At 35.0% G+C, this 15,365-nt stretch overlaps 1 protein-coding gene across 1 annotated transcript in view; it reads right to left on the reverse strand.

The window, feature by feature from the left end:
• The window catches only part of LOC136030695 (tyrosine-protein phosphatase corkscrew-like), a 32,451-nt gene that overhangs the window by 12,455 nt on the left and 4,631 nt on the right, over positions 1 to 15,365 (reverse strand). Inside the window, exons 3-5 of the mRNA XM_065709764.1 lie at positions 13,686 to 13,778; positions 11,027 to 11,157; positions 8,208 to 8,375 (exon numbers count right to left, since the gene is read on the reverse strand). Of these exons, the coding sequence (XP_065565836.1) occupies positions 8,208 to 8,375; positions 11,027 to 11,157; positions 13,686 to 13,778 (392 nt within the window). The remainder of the gene's footprint in view (positions 1 to 8,207; positions 8,376 to 11,026; positions 11,158 to 13,685; positions 13,779 to 15,365) is intronic.

The raw sequence follows: 15,365 nt of genomic DNA on the forward strand, positions 1-15,365 counted from the left end.
TAGTATCAAAAAAGAGTCTATAATAATAACTTACTTTTAATCCGCTACAAAATTTAAAGGCGGAGTAAAAAACAACGGAAGAATAGACAAAGAGCGAATAATAAATCAAATGGGTAAAAACAAAACGCGGGGACAAATAGTTAATTAGGGACTAAGGTAGTTTGCTAAAAAGCTTCATAGCTTCAAAAAATGATATCAAAGAGTCCATAAAGAGATACGAGTTTTTATTTTTATACTATAAAAGCAGATATCAAAACTTAATAACAGTGGAAACTGACACTAGTGTTGAAAAAGTCACCAACACCATCTATGACTTGACATTTCGTGGTATCTTTTAGTATAGTAACACGGTAAAATCATTGGAGTTGGTATAATCGGCAAAATTAGTAACAAGTTATTGATCTCCAAATCAGATTTCTGAATTTGAACAATCCGAAACAATACCAAACTTTAGATGGCGTTAGGGATCTTTTCGACACTAACACCAGTTTTCACTCTTATAAGTTTAACACTCTTTGACAGAAACAGTAAAAAACGGACAAACCAAAATAATAGAGACGGTTATGCTTATTGTGAAAAAAAGAATAAATTCACAAAAAAACTGATTGATCTGTAAAAGCGGATCAAAAATACTTTTTATAGAACCTATCTCAATTTCCAACAATTTAGAGTAGCTTAACAGTTTCCTCACCTTGCGAGACTTCAAAAAATTTTGAGCTTTTTTAACACTAACTCTCAACGAATCGAGTAAATAAAAAAAGATCTGCGGACAAGAAAAGTTCTAATATTGCTCTTAAATGAGATATTCATACTATGAATAAGTGAAAGCTTTAATTAAAAAAAAAATAAAAGAATGTGGCAGAGTTCTTTTTTGGAATATCAGCTAACTTTAGGGTAATTTTGAAAAAAGAAAGAAAGGTTGGATTGATTTTTCAACGAGTTTTTGCATGGGCAAACGGCGAGAATAACGGCGAGAAAAAAACGAGAATAACGGCGCAAACGGCGTGAAAAAAAGAGACACAAAAAGCGGTAAAAAAAGGAATAAAAAAGTTAATGACCAAAATTTTGGTGGAGTTCGGTGTATTATCTCCACGCAAAATTCCTCCTGCAATAAATTATCCCCGCTTATAAAAATGAGCAGCAAATAGGAGGGTAAAACAAATAAAAAGAATAAAAGCAAGAAGAAATTCGGGAATATTCTACCTATATTCCAAAATAGATGTAGAATATATAATGTAGAATCAAACAGTTCTGTTTATAAGCAAGGAGAATCTCGGACAAATAGAAACCAAATCTCTAATACAATGAATTTTCATACCAATTAATAGATCAAAAGCATTGGCTTTTTATGCTGGTTCCAAATATATAAAGTTCAGTTATAGTCAGAATATATTGTATCAATAGGCTAAAAAGCCCGGATTGGAACCTGATTTCATTGATTGAATTCAGCTTGTTTTCTGCTAGAACCGCCCACACGCGCAGTGGCGTAATGGGCATGAATTTCTGTGCCAGTAGGCATCTAAATGTAATATTTTTATAGTACAAGGAGAAACATTCAGTGGCAACAAGGTATTGGACGCATTTTATATGCATTTAGCGTTTAATATACTATAAGGAGGGCTAATGGTTTAATTCTAATTGAATAAATAAAATTGAAAGAGTAAAATTCGTTTTATAATGAATAAAATTGAATAAGTAAAATTTGAATAGTGTAATATGTATTTTCATTTTGATGCTGAAATAAATGAAAAAGAGAATATTTGTAACATAAGTCACTTTCAGTGAAGCACCAATGACGCAGTAGGCTTTCGATTTTTAAGTTAGGAAAGGAGGCGGTAGCTAAATTCTTGTTTGTAGTGAAAATAATTTTGTCGTGAACGGTCTTGGGAAGAAATAAGGTTAAACAAAATATTTGATATGTAATGGTGTCAACTGCTGAAAAGCCAACCAGTTCAAAATTTGATTTTACTGTAATTTCATTTTTTATTTTCAATGTTGTAATAAGTACATAAGAAAATGTTTGTAATAAAGCCCCATTTTCAGTAAATTCATTTATGTTAGTACATGTTGTATGTTTGTTCGCTATGATTGTTTATTTAGTTTCTGTTCGTTTTGGGTTACATTTATGCTACAATAGTAAAATATTTTTGTTCGCTTTAAGCTTGATTTGCATATTCAGTTGTAGCTGAATTCGTTTTAAGATTTATTTATTCATTTATATTAGTACAACAAAAGAATAAAAACGAAAGCAATACGAAACCAGAAGAATGGAACAAGAAGAATAGTGCAAGAAGAGGTAGGAAAACTGATGAAGAGGTAAGAAAAATGAGGGAAGATAAATGAAACCACCCCTCTGAATCCCTTGCTCTTTAAATTTAAGTCTCCATTGCTTTGACAAAGATTTCATTTAATTTAGCAGCCCTAATGTTTGTGAAGTTCTTCTTAAAGAACTGAAAAAAAAAGACAAAATTTAGCGTAAATAAAGAGGGGCACAGGAGGAGGGAATCCCCTAATATATGGACAATTTTTATTAATTTAAAGTTTTAATACGGGTCCTTACTTTTAGCTAAATAGCATGTTTTTTCTCTTAAAATTTCATTAAATTGTTAATTTCATAAAAGATTGCTGTATGGAATATTATAAATATTTTAATAAAAACTATAATTACCGCTTTCGCTCTTGCTCTCCACACTCATCACCTTTCTTAGAGGGGTTTAATTTGAGTTTTCTTAAAGTTGCTAGGTACTTCCCCATTTTCAAAGATCATATCCATAATCTTCAGTAACTTGTTTCCAACCTCATAACCACCCTGTATAAGAAACCCATTCAACACACTATCAGCACCAAGGGCCTTACTATTTTTTAATCATTTAGTAATGTAACTAAATCTTCATCACAAAATAAACATTTCTTCACATCCGAAGCGTCGCAAACTTTTTTCCTTCTTCTCTATATCTTTTCTCGTAACTCTATCCCGGTTTAGCACATTTCAAAATGTGCTATCCATCTCTCTTTAACTCTTTCCTTATATTAAATTATGGCTCTATTCCTATCTTTAACTGGAACAAATCCAGAAAGACTATTCCCTCTAGATTTATTAACATACAAGTACAATACAGCGAGAAGTCCCTGCGACTTCCAGTTGAATGGCGGCTCTGTGAAATCCTGGGCCCATCTTGGTCACAGTATGGTTTTCCACACACTTGGCGATGCTCTTCTATGAACACGAGTCAAAATCCCGCACAGGCAATCTCAAGCCTGTTACCCCTGACATACTATATATTCATGCCTACAAATATTATACTGCTATGGGGAGGGACCCCATAAAAGATAAATTAGCTAGGAAGAGATTCTCTAATATAGTGAATGAACATAAGGGTACGATTTTCATTAAGATCATTTGTCTTTTTGGGTGTGTTTCCCCCATTTTTTCAAAAATCAGACACATTTTCGTTGACATAGCCATTTTCATTGAAATAGTCCAAAGATCATATAACAAAACTTCACGGTCAACATACCTCCCCAGGCGCGGGGGGAAACTAAGGGTTGTAACTTGTGCTCCAGGGGTATATTCAATTCACATCAATTCAATTATATTCATTTTTATTCAAGTATATTCAATTCAGAAGAGGTGGCCCTATAAACTTCGGAGGGGACACAAATGATGATGGCAACTAGGCCCCCCCTCCTAACAAACACTCGTTTCCCGAAATACGTCCGATCAAACTATTTGTATAGCCATTTTGTTCAAAATTGACCAAGAATCGTAAAAAAAAATCCGAGGATAAAACACAGCCCCTCCCCCAGAACCCGGAAGCAAATGTCATAAGTTATACCCCCAGGACATATAAGGTTTTTATAGAAGGGATGGTAGTAAAAACTTCAGAGGGGGATCATTCGATTGTAAGTTAGAATTTGTGGGGCCCTTTTTAAGTCAAAAGTGATCGGAGAGCTACTAGCCCCCAAAAGGCTTTTTGCCCAAATGCGTCAGACCAAAATTTGAGATAACAATTTTGTTCAAAATAGATTAAAGACCAAATAATAAAAGCTCCGGGTTTGACACAGCCTCCCAGAACCAGAGGACAAGTGTTGTAAATTATGCACCAGGGGTATTTAAGGTTTTTACGTAATGAGTGGTCGTATAAACTTCAGAGGTGGCTTATTTGATTGGAAATTATTTACTTAATTTCTGTTCGTTCTGGGTTTCATTTGTTCTTTAACACTAAGTTCTGGTCTTTTTGAGTTTGATATATTGTAGGTTTCTTTTTCTTCTGACCTTAAGTTTAATATGGCCTTTACTTTTCTTTAGAAGACTTCTTTTTCGGAAAGGTTTTTTTTAAAATTAATTTTTGTTCGTTTTTGATTGCCAGAGTTTCATGTTTTTCAAAATTCCCCATTCCAAATAATTTTTATTCCAAAATAAATTAATAATTTCGGCAATAACTAATAAAATTAAACCGAATATTTGATATATATTAATTGCTGAAAGTTCACCAGCTAAATATTTTGTTTCACCCAGGGCCGAATTTAAAGATTTGACGCTTCTAGGCCCAAGCGTTTTTGCCGCTCTGTTTTTAAAGGATTTTCAGGGAAATCTTCAAACTTTCGGGAATAGTGAAAGCCGCTGGGTGTAGTGGGCCTATTGGTAAATCCTGGTTTGGTTTCACTGCAATTTTCATTTTATTTTCAATGTTGTAATAAGTACAAAAGAGAATATTTGTAATATAATTCGTTTTAGTAAAGTGCCCAATACGCAGTAGGCCTTGGGCTTTTACCGTTAGGGAAATGGGCAGTAGCCATAATCTTAAACGTAATCATAGGCAGCGCATTAGTGCTGCCTAAGTAAAGAATGATGTTGGCACAATGTATTTTTTTTTTCAGACCAGGGCATTTCGTATCGAAGGAGTTGTCGTAGAAACTTCAAAAAGGACTCATTCGATTGGAAATTGAACTATATATGCCCCCAGGACATATGTCACAACGCCTGCCTCCTCGGGCCCCGCGGGGTTGTGTCGACTCCGGAGTTTTTGTAATCTGATCCTTGAACTGTTTTTAACAAAATGGCTATCCCAAAAATTTTATCGGATGTCTTTGAGGAAAAGGGGCGTGGGAGGCACAATGTATTTTTTTTTCAGACCAGGGTATTACGTATCGAATAAGTTGTCGTAGAAACTTCAAAAAGGACTCATTTGATTGGAAATTGAAAGGGCTAGTGCCCTTTTTAATAGTCGAAAATAATTGGAGGGCAACTAATCCTCTCCCACACCCACCATTTCCCTAAACACGTCCATTCAAAATTTTTAAATAGCCATTTTGTTCAACGTAGTTGAAAGTTTCGGAAATTATGTTTTCGACGATGACACACCCCCTACAGCCCTCAAGGCAAAGGTTGTAAGTTATGCCTTGGGGGCATATAAGGTTTATATGGTATATAAGAAGTTGTAGTGTCCTTTTTAAGAGTATAAGTGATCGGAAGGCAGCTACCCCCTCCCCCACATCGCATTTTTCCGAAGTGCATCCGATTGAAATTTTAAGACAGCCACTTGTTAAAAAAAGAGTGTAAATATCAAAATTACATAACGCTTGATCAAGCTTAATGTTACACATTAAACATCACGAGTCGATACAATAAACATCACAAGCTATTTGATAGAATCCAACCGTTGTTGTTTGCTTGAAAAAAATTTGCCGTCACGTTTATGTCAGAGACATGTGAATCCAGTTGAAAAGTGGGCTATTGTTAAAGGTATAAAGGGTTTAAAATCAATATCTTTGGATGTTGATGGGATTAGTGTTTCGAATCTTGTTCCGAATTCTTTTGAGCTGGCTTCTCATCTCCAACTGTTTTTTCAAATGTGTTTGAGTAGTTCGTGTGTGCCCGACTCGTTCTTATGCGGTAGCGTTACGTCACTTCTAAAAAAAGGAAAAGATCCGGTTTCTTGTAGTTCTTATAGGCCCATAACGGTAGCTTGTACTCTTAGCAAGCTTTTTGAACACCTCCTACTACCTTATATCACTAAGCTTGCTCAAAATGATAATAATCAATTTGGTTTTAGATCTGGGCTAGCCTGTCAGCATGCTCACCGTGCTTTGACTTCTTTATTAAAAAATGCCCATTGCACTCGTCGCGTACTTCATTTCGGAACCCTAGACTTGTCTAAAGCATTTGACAGTATTTTTCATACTCAAGCATGGACAGCATTATGCAAGAGAAAAGTAAATCCGTTGGTAATTCACGTGCTTCGTTTTTGGTACTCGCATTCTTACCTTCGCCTTAAGTCATTAGATAATTCTTATTTCGGTCATATCCCTGTTCGTTGCGGTGTAAGACAAGGGGGAGTTCTTTCACCGTATATTTTTAATGCTTGTATTGAAAATGAATTATCAAAAATATCGACTACGTGCCTTCTAGGACCATCTGATATCTCATATCTGGCTTATGCGGATGACCTCCTTCTAATCAGTCAAACTGAGTCTGGTCTTGCCCGTTCAGTGAAGTCAGTTACTTCTACTTTCCGTGATATCGGCCTGTACCTAAATATTGACAAGTGCCAGTTTCTTGTTTTCAACGTTAATAATTGTTCAGAATCACTATACTGCGATGGTTTTAGTATTCCTCGTGTTAAATCGTTTCGTTGGCTTGGTATAACAGTTTGCGATTCTATGAATGCTCTCCGGTCTCGCGCTGTCAAAGATATTAGTGATAAGCTGAGGCTCGGTTACTCTAAGATTGTAGCAAATCGTGGACACTATAGGAAAAAAGCGCTAACTCGGCTTTACTCAAATCTTTGTGGTCATTCTGTGCTCTTCTGTTCTGGTATTAGGCCACTTCTGTTGACAGGTGATCTAAAACGTATTCGCATAAATTATTACCGGTACTGCAAATTTCTTTTATACCTACCTCGTTCTTACCGGAATACAAAACTGGTTAAAAAGTATTGTGCGACAGATATTACTGGTGCTTTCGAAAAATTATCTGCGAAGCTAGCTATTGAAGCGCTTTATAGGCTAGGATGTTTTCATCGCCTTATCCGTCTTTTTTCTGTATGTGATTAAATTTGTTTCTTTTGTATTACTTTTTCTGTTTTTCTTTTGTATTTTACTCCACTTAACCTCTGTTTTGTGAAGTGGGTGATAAATAAATTATTATTATTATAATTGTGCATGGGAAAAACAATCCGTATTCAGATCTATACCTCATTATTCTAATGATTGCCCTTGAGCTTTGTTGATGGTGATTGCTAATCAAACATTCCCTGTGTCCCCATCGTCATTTATATATCCCCCCTGTGCCCCCCGGCGTTCCCGTTGTAGTTGTGTCCCTGTGTCCCAGTCGTATCCCGGTACGCTTTACCAACTGAGCTACTTTGGCTTGAATACATTCGTTTTTGAATTGGTATATGATGAAATAATTCAGACGTCCTATGCGGACAGTGATGTCACTCGACAGACCGTGAATTATCGCATAAAAAAAAAATAGAGTAATGGGTAGATAGCATACATTTTAAGACCCCGGGAGATAGGATACGCGCCTCTTTCCCCTTGTATATAACTGCATGGGAGTATAATCTTATATACTACTTATAGTCACACGTAATAGGTATTTACTCAAGAGATTGTCATACAATCTTTGCGGTTTTTCGCCCATATAGAAAGAAGTTTTTTCAAGTTTTTTTGTTTGTGAATTTTTTTGATTTTTTTTTGCAAGTAGCAGCATTGTTTAAACAAGTTTTTAAACGAGGGCCATACTAGTGGCCAAGACAAAGGATCTTCAACCAACCCACCACAACCACCTCAGTTTTTTCTTACAACGTCTTCCATGATTGATTACATTTTTCGTTTACTTAACCTATTTCACATTTTCAAATTTACCCCCCTCCCAGTCGAAATAAATTTAAGCATGAAAAACATGCTTTGTCACAGTTTTGCAGTTTCTCAAAATGTTCTGGCCATCTCCTTTTAACTCTTTCCTCAGTACTAATTGCGGAATGTTCTTATCTTAAACTGGGAAAAGTCCAGCTTGAATATTCCTTCTGAATCTCCTACGGGCCACTACAATATTTTATTATTGTGCAGCATTGTCGCATCTTCAAGATTTCAGCCTTTTTAACCAAGACCTCAGTTTTACTAATACCTCAAGCTCAGCTGAAAGTCTCTGAAATCGAATGTTTAATAGGTAATTTACGACAAAAAAAGAGAAGACAAACCTGAAAATGGTAGTGATAGACCTTTCTTTCTTCATCGGAATCGGCTTTAGTCACGATAAATTCTCTGAGGGCATAGTCAGCTGTAGTTGTTTCACTACTAAACTTGATTGCAATATTGCCGCATTCTTTTGTTTCTCCTTCCTTGGGCCAGTATACCGCACATTTCGACTTTAATTAGAAAAAATTAAAATCACATTTGGAAAACTCAAAAAGGGCAAAAAACGAGAAAAAACACACAGCATCAGCAATACAGCTTGAATTTGTAAATGCATAGTATCACAAGTACCAGAAGCCACCTAGGTTCAATAGTAGCAAAATAAACAGAACTAAAGCTAAATCCACTAATACTTGTATTCATCCAGGATATTGGCCTTTTTGAGTCTATTTAGTGCCAAATTGTGAATGACAGATTACCAAAAAGAGCGAGGTCCTAACAGAGAAGAAAACGCCAATGATAGATCGTACATCCGAAGTTCGATTTTAAGATAAAGAAGAACATTTGTATCGAACTGCCAAGCTGATATTGTTTGGCCTCAGATGATAGGCCAAAAAGAAAAATCTTTGGTAATTTCACATACTTTACGCGTATAACAACGCCAAGTCACTTAAAGCTTCCTGTCATTCTTAGACAGAGGGATCAAATCACACTTTCCAAGCAGCTTGTTATTTGATATACGGTCAGTAGAACGGACACCTAAGTCTATCCTACTTCTCAGTAACTAATCAAAAAATGAATATTTGGTCTACGCATCCTTTCAACGCATCAACGCGTCCTTTCCCAATCCTAAAACCATCCTGTTCTTCTTATAAAACTTTATCTACAGCATCTCCTAGTCTAATAAGTATTATAATGCTAAGTATGGTAAAAAGAGAAAGATAAAAACACGAAAAAATCATCAATAATATAAGAAAATGACCTCTACAACAGACGAAAAACATGGAGAACTGTTTTCGAAGCTGAGCAATAGTTTCTTTGCATTCTTTAAAAGGCTCAATGACATAATACATAAACACAGAGAGTACATCGCTCCTAAATAGTTTGATTTTCTGGATTCTGAAACGTTACTTAGCTGAGAAAAAACTGTATCTACATACGCTACGCACAGAAGCATCTTAGGTCACTCTTCTACCAGCCTATTTGAATTCTCTGACCTCTTCGATACTAGTACCCTCGTATTAAATACTCTCATAACTTATGAGGTTATGAGATCGTTATAACTTAATTTGCCATGCTTTTTGTCAAATGGAAAAAAAATTAATTATTTAAATAATTTAATTACATGGAAAAAAATAATTAATAGGCATATTAAATTTAAAAGAAACAAGTTTTTGAACTAAAAGTAAGGAGCAACATTAAAACTTAAAAGGAACAGAAATTATTTCGGATATGAAAGGGCTGTCCCCTCCTCAACGCTCCACTCTTTACACTAAAGTTTTTTATTGTTTTAAAAAGTAGAGTTGTGAGAAAGAGTTAAAACTTTAGCGCAAAGTTTACGATCGCCCCTGGAAAAAAATAAATAAACACGCATCCGTGATCTTTTTTCTGGACAACACAAAATTCCACATTTTTTCAGATAGGAGCTTTAAACCTCTATAGTAGGGTTCTCTGACACTCTGAATCCGACAGTGTGATTTTCATTAAGATTCTGACTTTTAGGGGGGTCTCTCCCCCTTTTTTCGAAAATAAAGCAAATTTTCTCAGGCTCGTAACTTTTGATGGTATAAATAAACTTGATTAAACTTATATATTTAAAATCAGCATTGAAATCAAAATCTTTTCATGTATCTATTGGTATCAAAATTCCGTTTTTTAGAGTCTCGGTTACTATTGAGCCTGGTCGCTCCTTACTTATAGTTCGTTATCACGAACTGTTGGACTTGTCTACTCTACGAAACGAATTACTTGCATTAACCTTTCCCTGCTTCTTACGATTAAAGACGGATAAAGGAGAAGTGCATCAGAATTCTTCACTCACTTTTAACAATTCAGCTATAGGAAAGGACAAATGTTACCATTCAAATATTGCCAGACATACAATCGTGCTTCTTGGCAATCAACCTGAGGCCTTGATATTCTTTTTATCGCTAAAAAAGACCACATTTCTATAATTATCAGAAACTAGTCCCCAAAAAGGTAATTACAAAATTGTGAATTATTGAAAACGGTCGCATAAGCCAAACTTATTCACTTAGTCCATACGATAAACAATATAATATGCGGATAAACAATACGTTTACGATTGTTTACGGGGGTAAACAATCATATGCGCATAGAGGTCCAGCAATTAAAAGAGGGAGTGAGTCAAAGAACTATAACTTGGAGATTTGAATAAAACGGGTGTTACCATCAATTCTACATTTTTCCAAGGAGGGTATGTTTCTTTTGGACCAATCCGTGGATCCCCTCATGCCTCTCCCCACAAAAGAATATGCCGTGACATTGGTTTCTTTAGATAATACTTAATATATATACTTTGAAAAGTATTTTATAGATATGCTATATGGACGTTTCCCTAATATTTACGTTTCCTTTTGTTCCTATTTTGTCTCTTTTAGTATATTATTATAAAGAATATAGTTTTTCTTATTGAAAAAAAGACGACTGTAATCTATATATAGAGATATAGGAATATATATCTATACATGGAATAGGCAGATAAATCATGCAATAACCTCCACATACACAGGGGAAGATGGGTGAGAATCCCACTCCTCCCTCAAAATGTTGGATCTATATTCACCTATGTACACTAGTATTGTACCTAAAAGTTGTTGCAATAAAACACAAGAAAATGAAACAAGAAAAGAAGCCAAGTCACCTTTCCCCGTTCGACCTCTTTGGTCGTCATTACAATTACTCGAGAATTCTCTTGCCATGCCATATGCCAAAAATCGTTTATAGAACCAGGTAAACATCCCTGAGTAGCAATGTACCCACAGCTGTTCCTATCTAAAACAAAGAAACTGGTAAGTCAAAGGTCAAATATACAAAATTTGGATACTAAATACTGAACAAACCCGTTTTAGTTCTTAATAAATGATTGATGGCGCCGCCACTCACATGATGATATGCCGCTAGTCTTTACAGCTAGACTATTCCAAGGAAGCCATTCCAAAGGACAGTTATAATTAAATATCTATTATATTATATTTATTAAATTTAAATACTTATTATACTTAAGTTATTTGCATTCCAAGACACCTGACAGTAAAAAATATCAATTCTTTGCCTTATGATTGTATATATGAATGAGCCCTTTTGTGCTTTCTCAATTTTTACAATGGAAATACAAAAAAAGAATACTTCATTGTGGGTACCAAAACAACGGTATTTTTCAAAATCTAGGGAGGCTAAATGCCCCACATGCACGTTTTCGTCAGTCACGTATGCTGATCATTCTAACTGAAAAATTATCTCAATCCTTATTATATCAATCTTAATACCCTATTCATTAGGCACAATTTTGTTCAAATTTTGATTTGAACAAATTTTTTCTTTTGATTTTCTAATAAAAATTAGAAAAACATTTTTACCCCAGAACAACTGGGGTATTAAGTTGAAACTTTTGGGGATACAACTATTACTACTTCTTCTCTTACATTTTAAATAAATGAAGAGTGTAAGTGAATTCAGATTGTCAAAGAGCATAGAGAGAATTTTTTGAGAATCATTTTATTTTTCAGGTCAACTTAGAGAGTTATAAAATTAAATTGAAAAATATTGTTTGTGTCAGGATTAAAAATTTCTCCTACATACAAATAGCAGCCCATACTATGGATTTTTATTTTTAAAAAACAAAAAAACTACAAAGCTGTAAATATTATTTTTTCAATGAAAAAAAAATATGTAAAAAAAACCATAAATTAATTCAAAAACTTTTTCCACAAAACAAGTTTTTCAAAGAAAAGTAAAGAGCTCCATTAAGCCACAATTGAGCAGAAATAAAGTTAAAAACTTTTAAGCGTAAAACTACCACAAATCACTATCAATAAATAAATAAAACTCAGAACGAACAGAGGTTTCAAACAAAAAACGAGCTCTAAAAATAGGGAGCAATTGCACATTAAAAAGGGAGCAATTTTTAAAGCTATGATTGATAAATGCCTGTAAATCTAGGGAAGATCTGTTAGTCGAAACTTGTTTATTTGTACAAATTACTAAAGGCACAAACTTGAATAACAAGCCCGACTAGCTTAGATAGCAGAATTTCGTACTCTTGATCTCGGGGTCACGGGTTCGAACCCAATAGTAGGCCTTTTCCGTTTGAAAATAAATATTGAAAACATATTCCCTTTTGGCCGAAATTTACGTCTAGGGAGGAAAAATCGATTTCAGAATATTTCACGCGTGCAGATATATAAGGAATTTGAATAGCGGGGGGGGGGGGTCTTTTTTATTCATAAATTAGTGCTTCCGAAGCTATCGTTTTGGAGAATTTGCAATGTTTTCTCACGACTGGAGGATTGTGTTGAAACTTCCATTCCGATTTCCCTAGAGGAGGGGGATGGGGAGGGGTCAAGGCCACTTCAAATTTTGCGTCTAACAGGCTTCACAGCTAGTTTCTAAGGATTTTACGGGGATAAAGACGGTAGTTTCACTCTGTCACTGTATTTTGTGACATTCTTTTAATATCTTACTGACTTACTTATAACTCCAAAATCACGAATTTTCCGATTTAGAAACTTCAAAGATGATTTACAATCAATTATACAAAATATTACAAAGAGCTATAAAATATTCCTGATATAAGCACAATAGCGAGCTTAAAATGGTAACTTCATCTTATTGTTAATGATAAAGAACTATTAATTTTAACTAAATTTTGCTAAGATTCAATTCCAACCATTCAAAAATGGAAGAGGGGGGGGGGGGGAGCTACTTGAAATTTATAACATGTATTTTGTGACATTCTTTTACCAAACATTATTTTGCATGCAAATTTAAATGGTACAGCTAATTTTATTTGTTTTCATATTTTATTAAACAATTTTGGGACTACCAGAATTTTGCAGATGTAATCTAAAAGCCCTACCAGTGACACCAATTCACAACGATATTCAGGAGTAGGTGAGGGGTCAAAATGTATAATTCAAAATCAAGGAGGAGGGGGGATTCTATTTGCTTCCAATTTTTTCAATGAAAATACACAAATCAGTGTTGCACAAAATCCAGGAATAAAGACCAAAAAATCTAGGAGCAATAAATGCCCATCTCCCTGATTTGGCACCATCAGCGGGGGATTGACACACATGAGGCCATGCTTGATACATCGGGTCTCTTTTAAGATGGAATGTAGTAGGACTGACAGTAGTTACTTTCTGTTACAGAATCAGAACACTTACAACACACTGTTTTGGTGTGTTGTCACACATAAATAGCTATGCGTTTGATATTTTAAGTTTCAGAATCTATTAAGAAGTCATAGCGACAATTCAGAAGGTAAATAGAAGTAAAACAGAGAAAAATAACAGCCTTACCAACATCGTCTTCGAATCGAATATAATTGGCATTTATATAGTCAGCCCCAAGCTCATTAGAAACTTCAGTCAAAACAACACGGGTGTGGTCAACTGAAAAGAGAATATATGTGATTCAATAAGGCTCCTTTAAGGGGGAGGGGGGTAACCGGGATAAGCAGACCAAGGTGCCGGGGCTGGAGGCAATGTAGACAAGACTCTTTTGTAAGATTATTCCGTTACTCAAGTGCTAGTTCACATAAAACTTTTGAAGTGGAGGGGCACCAAGTTTAACATTGCCCCAAGCGTCACCAACCCTATGAATTACCCTGGATTCTACGAATCGTCCAAGAAAATGAAAAAAAAAGGAGAAAAAATCAACTATGAAGCTAATAAATCATGCTTCACGAATTATACATACAACTGCAGCCACAGCCCTCCGCCTCAAAAACTACTCCCCCCTCCTAAAAAAAATCAACTTAATATAATTGAATTGTTTCATTAATTTTCACACTGAATACGATTCTTGGTTCGAGAAATAATAACTCTAAATTATAATTTATTTTCTTTCACAATAAACAATGCAACTTAATTCTTTAAAACTTGCTCAAATCCGTCAAGCGGATGAAAACAGTATAAAAGACAAAGAACTCGTTCAAAATTTTAATTAAATATGTTCATGCAGAAGATGTCGTAAAAGCAGAGGAGCTTTTACGACATCTAACGTAATTTAGCGTTCGCTCGTTAATCCACCGATATTTAATGTTCACGTTAATCATTGTTCAACTTTCAAGAGACGGCAACGAGTCTCAGAATGACCCATATAGCCTATTTTTGTTCATTACTACAAGAACTATTACTGACATGTCCTCCAAACCCCAAACCACATTAAACCAACAAAGGTACATGAGCGCCAATCTACACTTCCTACCAATGAGCACCAATTGCTTTTAAATCTTTCCCTAAGACCTCTTCCCACCCCATTTGAGGACATCCTATGTTTCGCTTGGTAAAAACAGAGAGGGAGAAAAAAAAATCTCGAGATGAAGGAAACCATGGGGACTACAGCCAGTAGAAGGAAAAGACAAACTAAAACAATGCGGATGATTCGCCTGTATAAATAAGGCGTCTTCAATGCTAAAAACAAAGATTAAATCTAAAAAATCTAAAACCCAAAATTAAATAAAACCTAAAACCAAGAAATAAAAAAAGAACATACAATTGAGTCTACTGTGATTGAGCCCCACAATAGTTTTGATTTTAAAAGAAAAACAAAAATTGAAAAAAATAAACAGGCAAAATATCCGCGTCGTTTTATTTGGTATTTTCCCTCTACTGGCCTTTGCCCATTTGTTTCCTTCATCTGGAGAAATTTCTCTCTTTGTTTTTGTCATGACTAGCCAGCTCGGCTTCGTGTCTTTCGTTTCACCTGGCCACAGCTGAATCACCGAAAATAAGTTTTTGCGATGTAATGTCTGTAGTTATACTTGCAGCATATTACCTGAAATTCAAATTTTCTTAAATTTAGATCTCAAAGTCCAATGACATCAACACAAAACATGCTTTGTCAACCTAGACCCATCTCAGTGGCGAATCCAAGTGGGGAATCCCCCCATAAAGGTAGTGCGGAATTTGGAGTTGGACCGATTGATTCCCCCCCCCCCCATCGTTTTCTTTTTGGTTTATAGATAATTCTTAATA

Source organism: Artemia franciscana, chromosome 8 (genome assembly GCF_032884065.1).
Source record: "Artemia franciscana chromosome 8, ASM3288406v1, whole genome shotgun sequence".
NCBI classification, from domain to species: Eukaryota; Metazoa; Arthropoda; class Branchiopoda; order Anostraca; family Artemiidae; genus Artemia; species Artemia franciscana.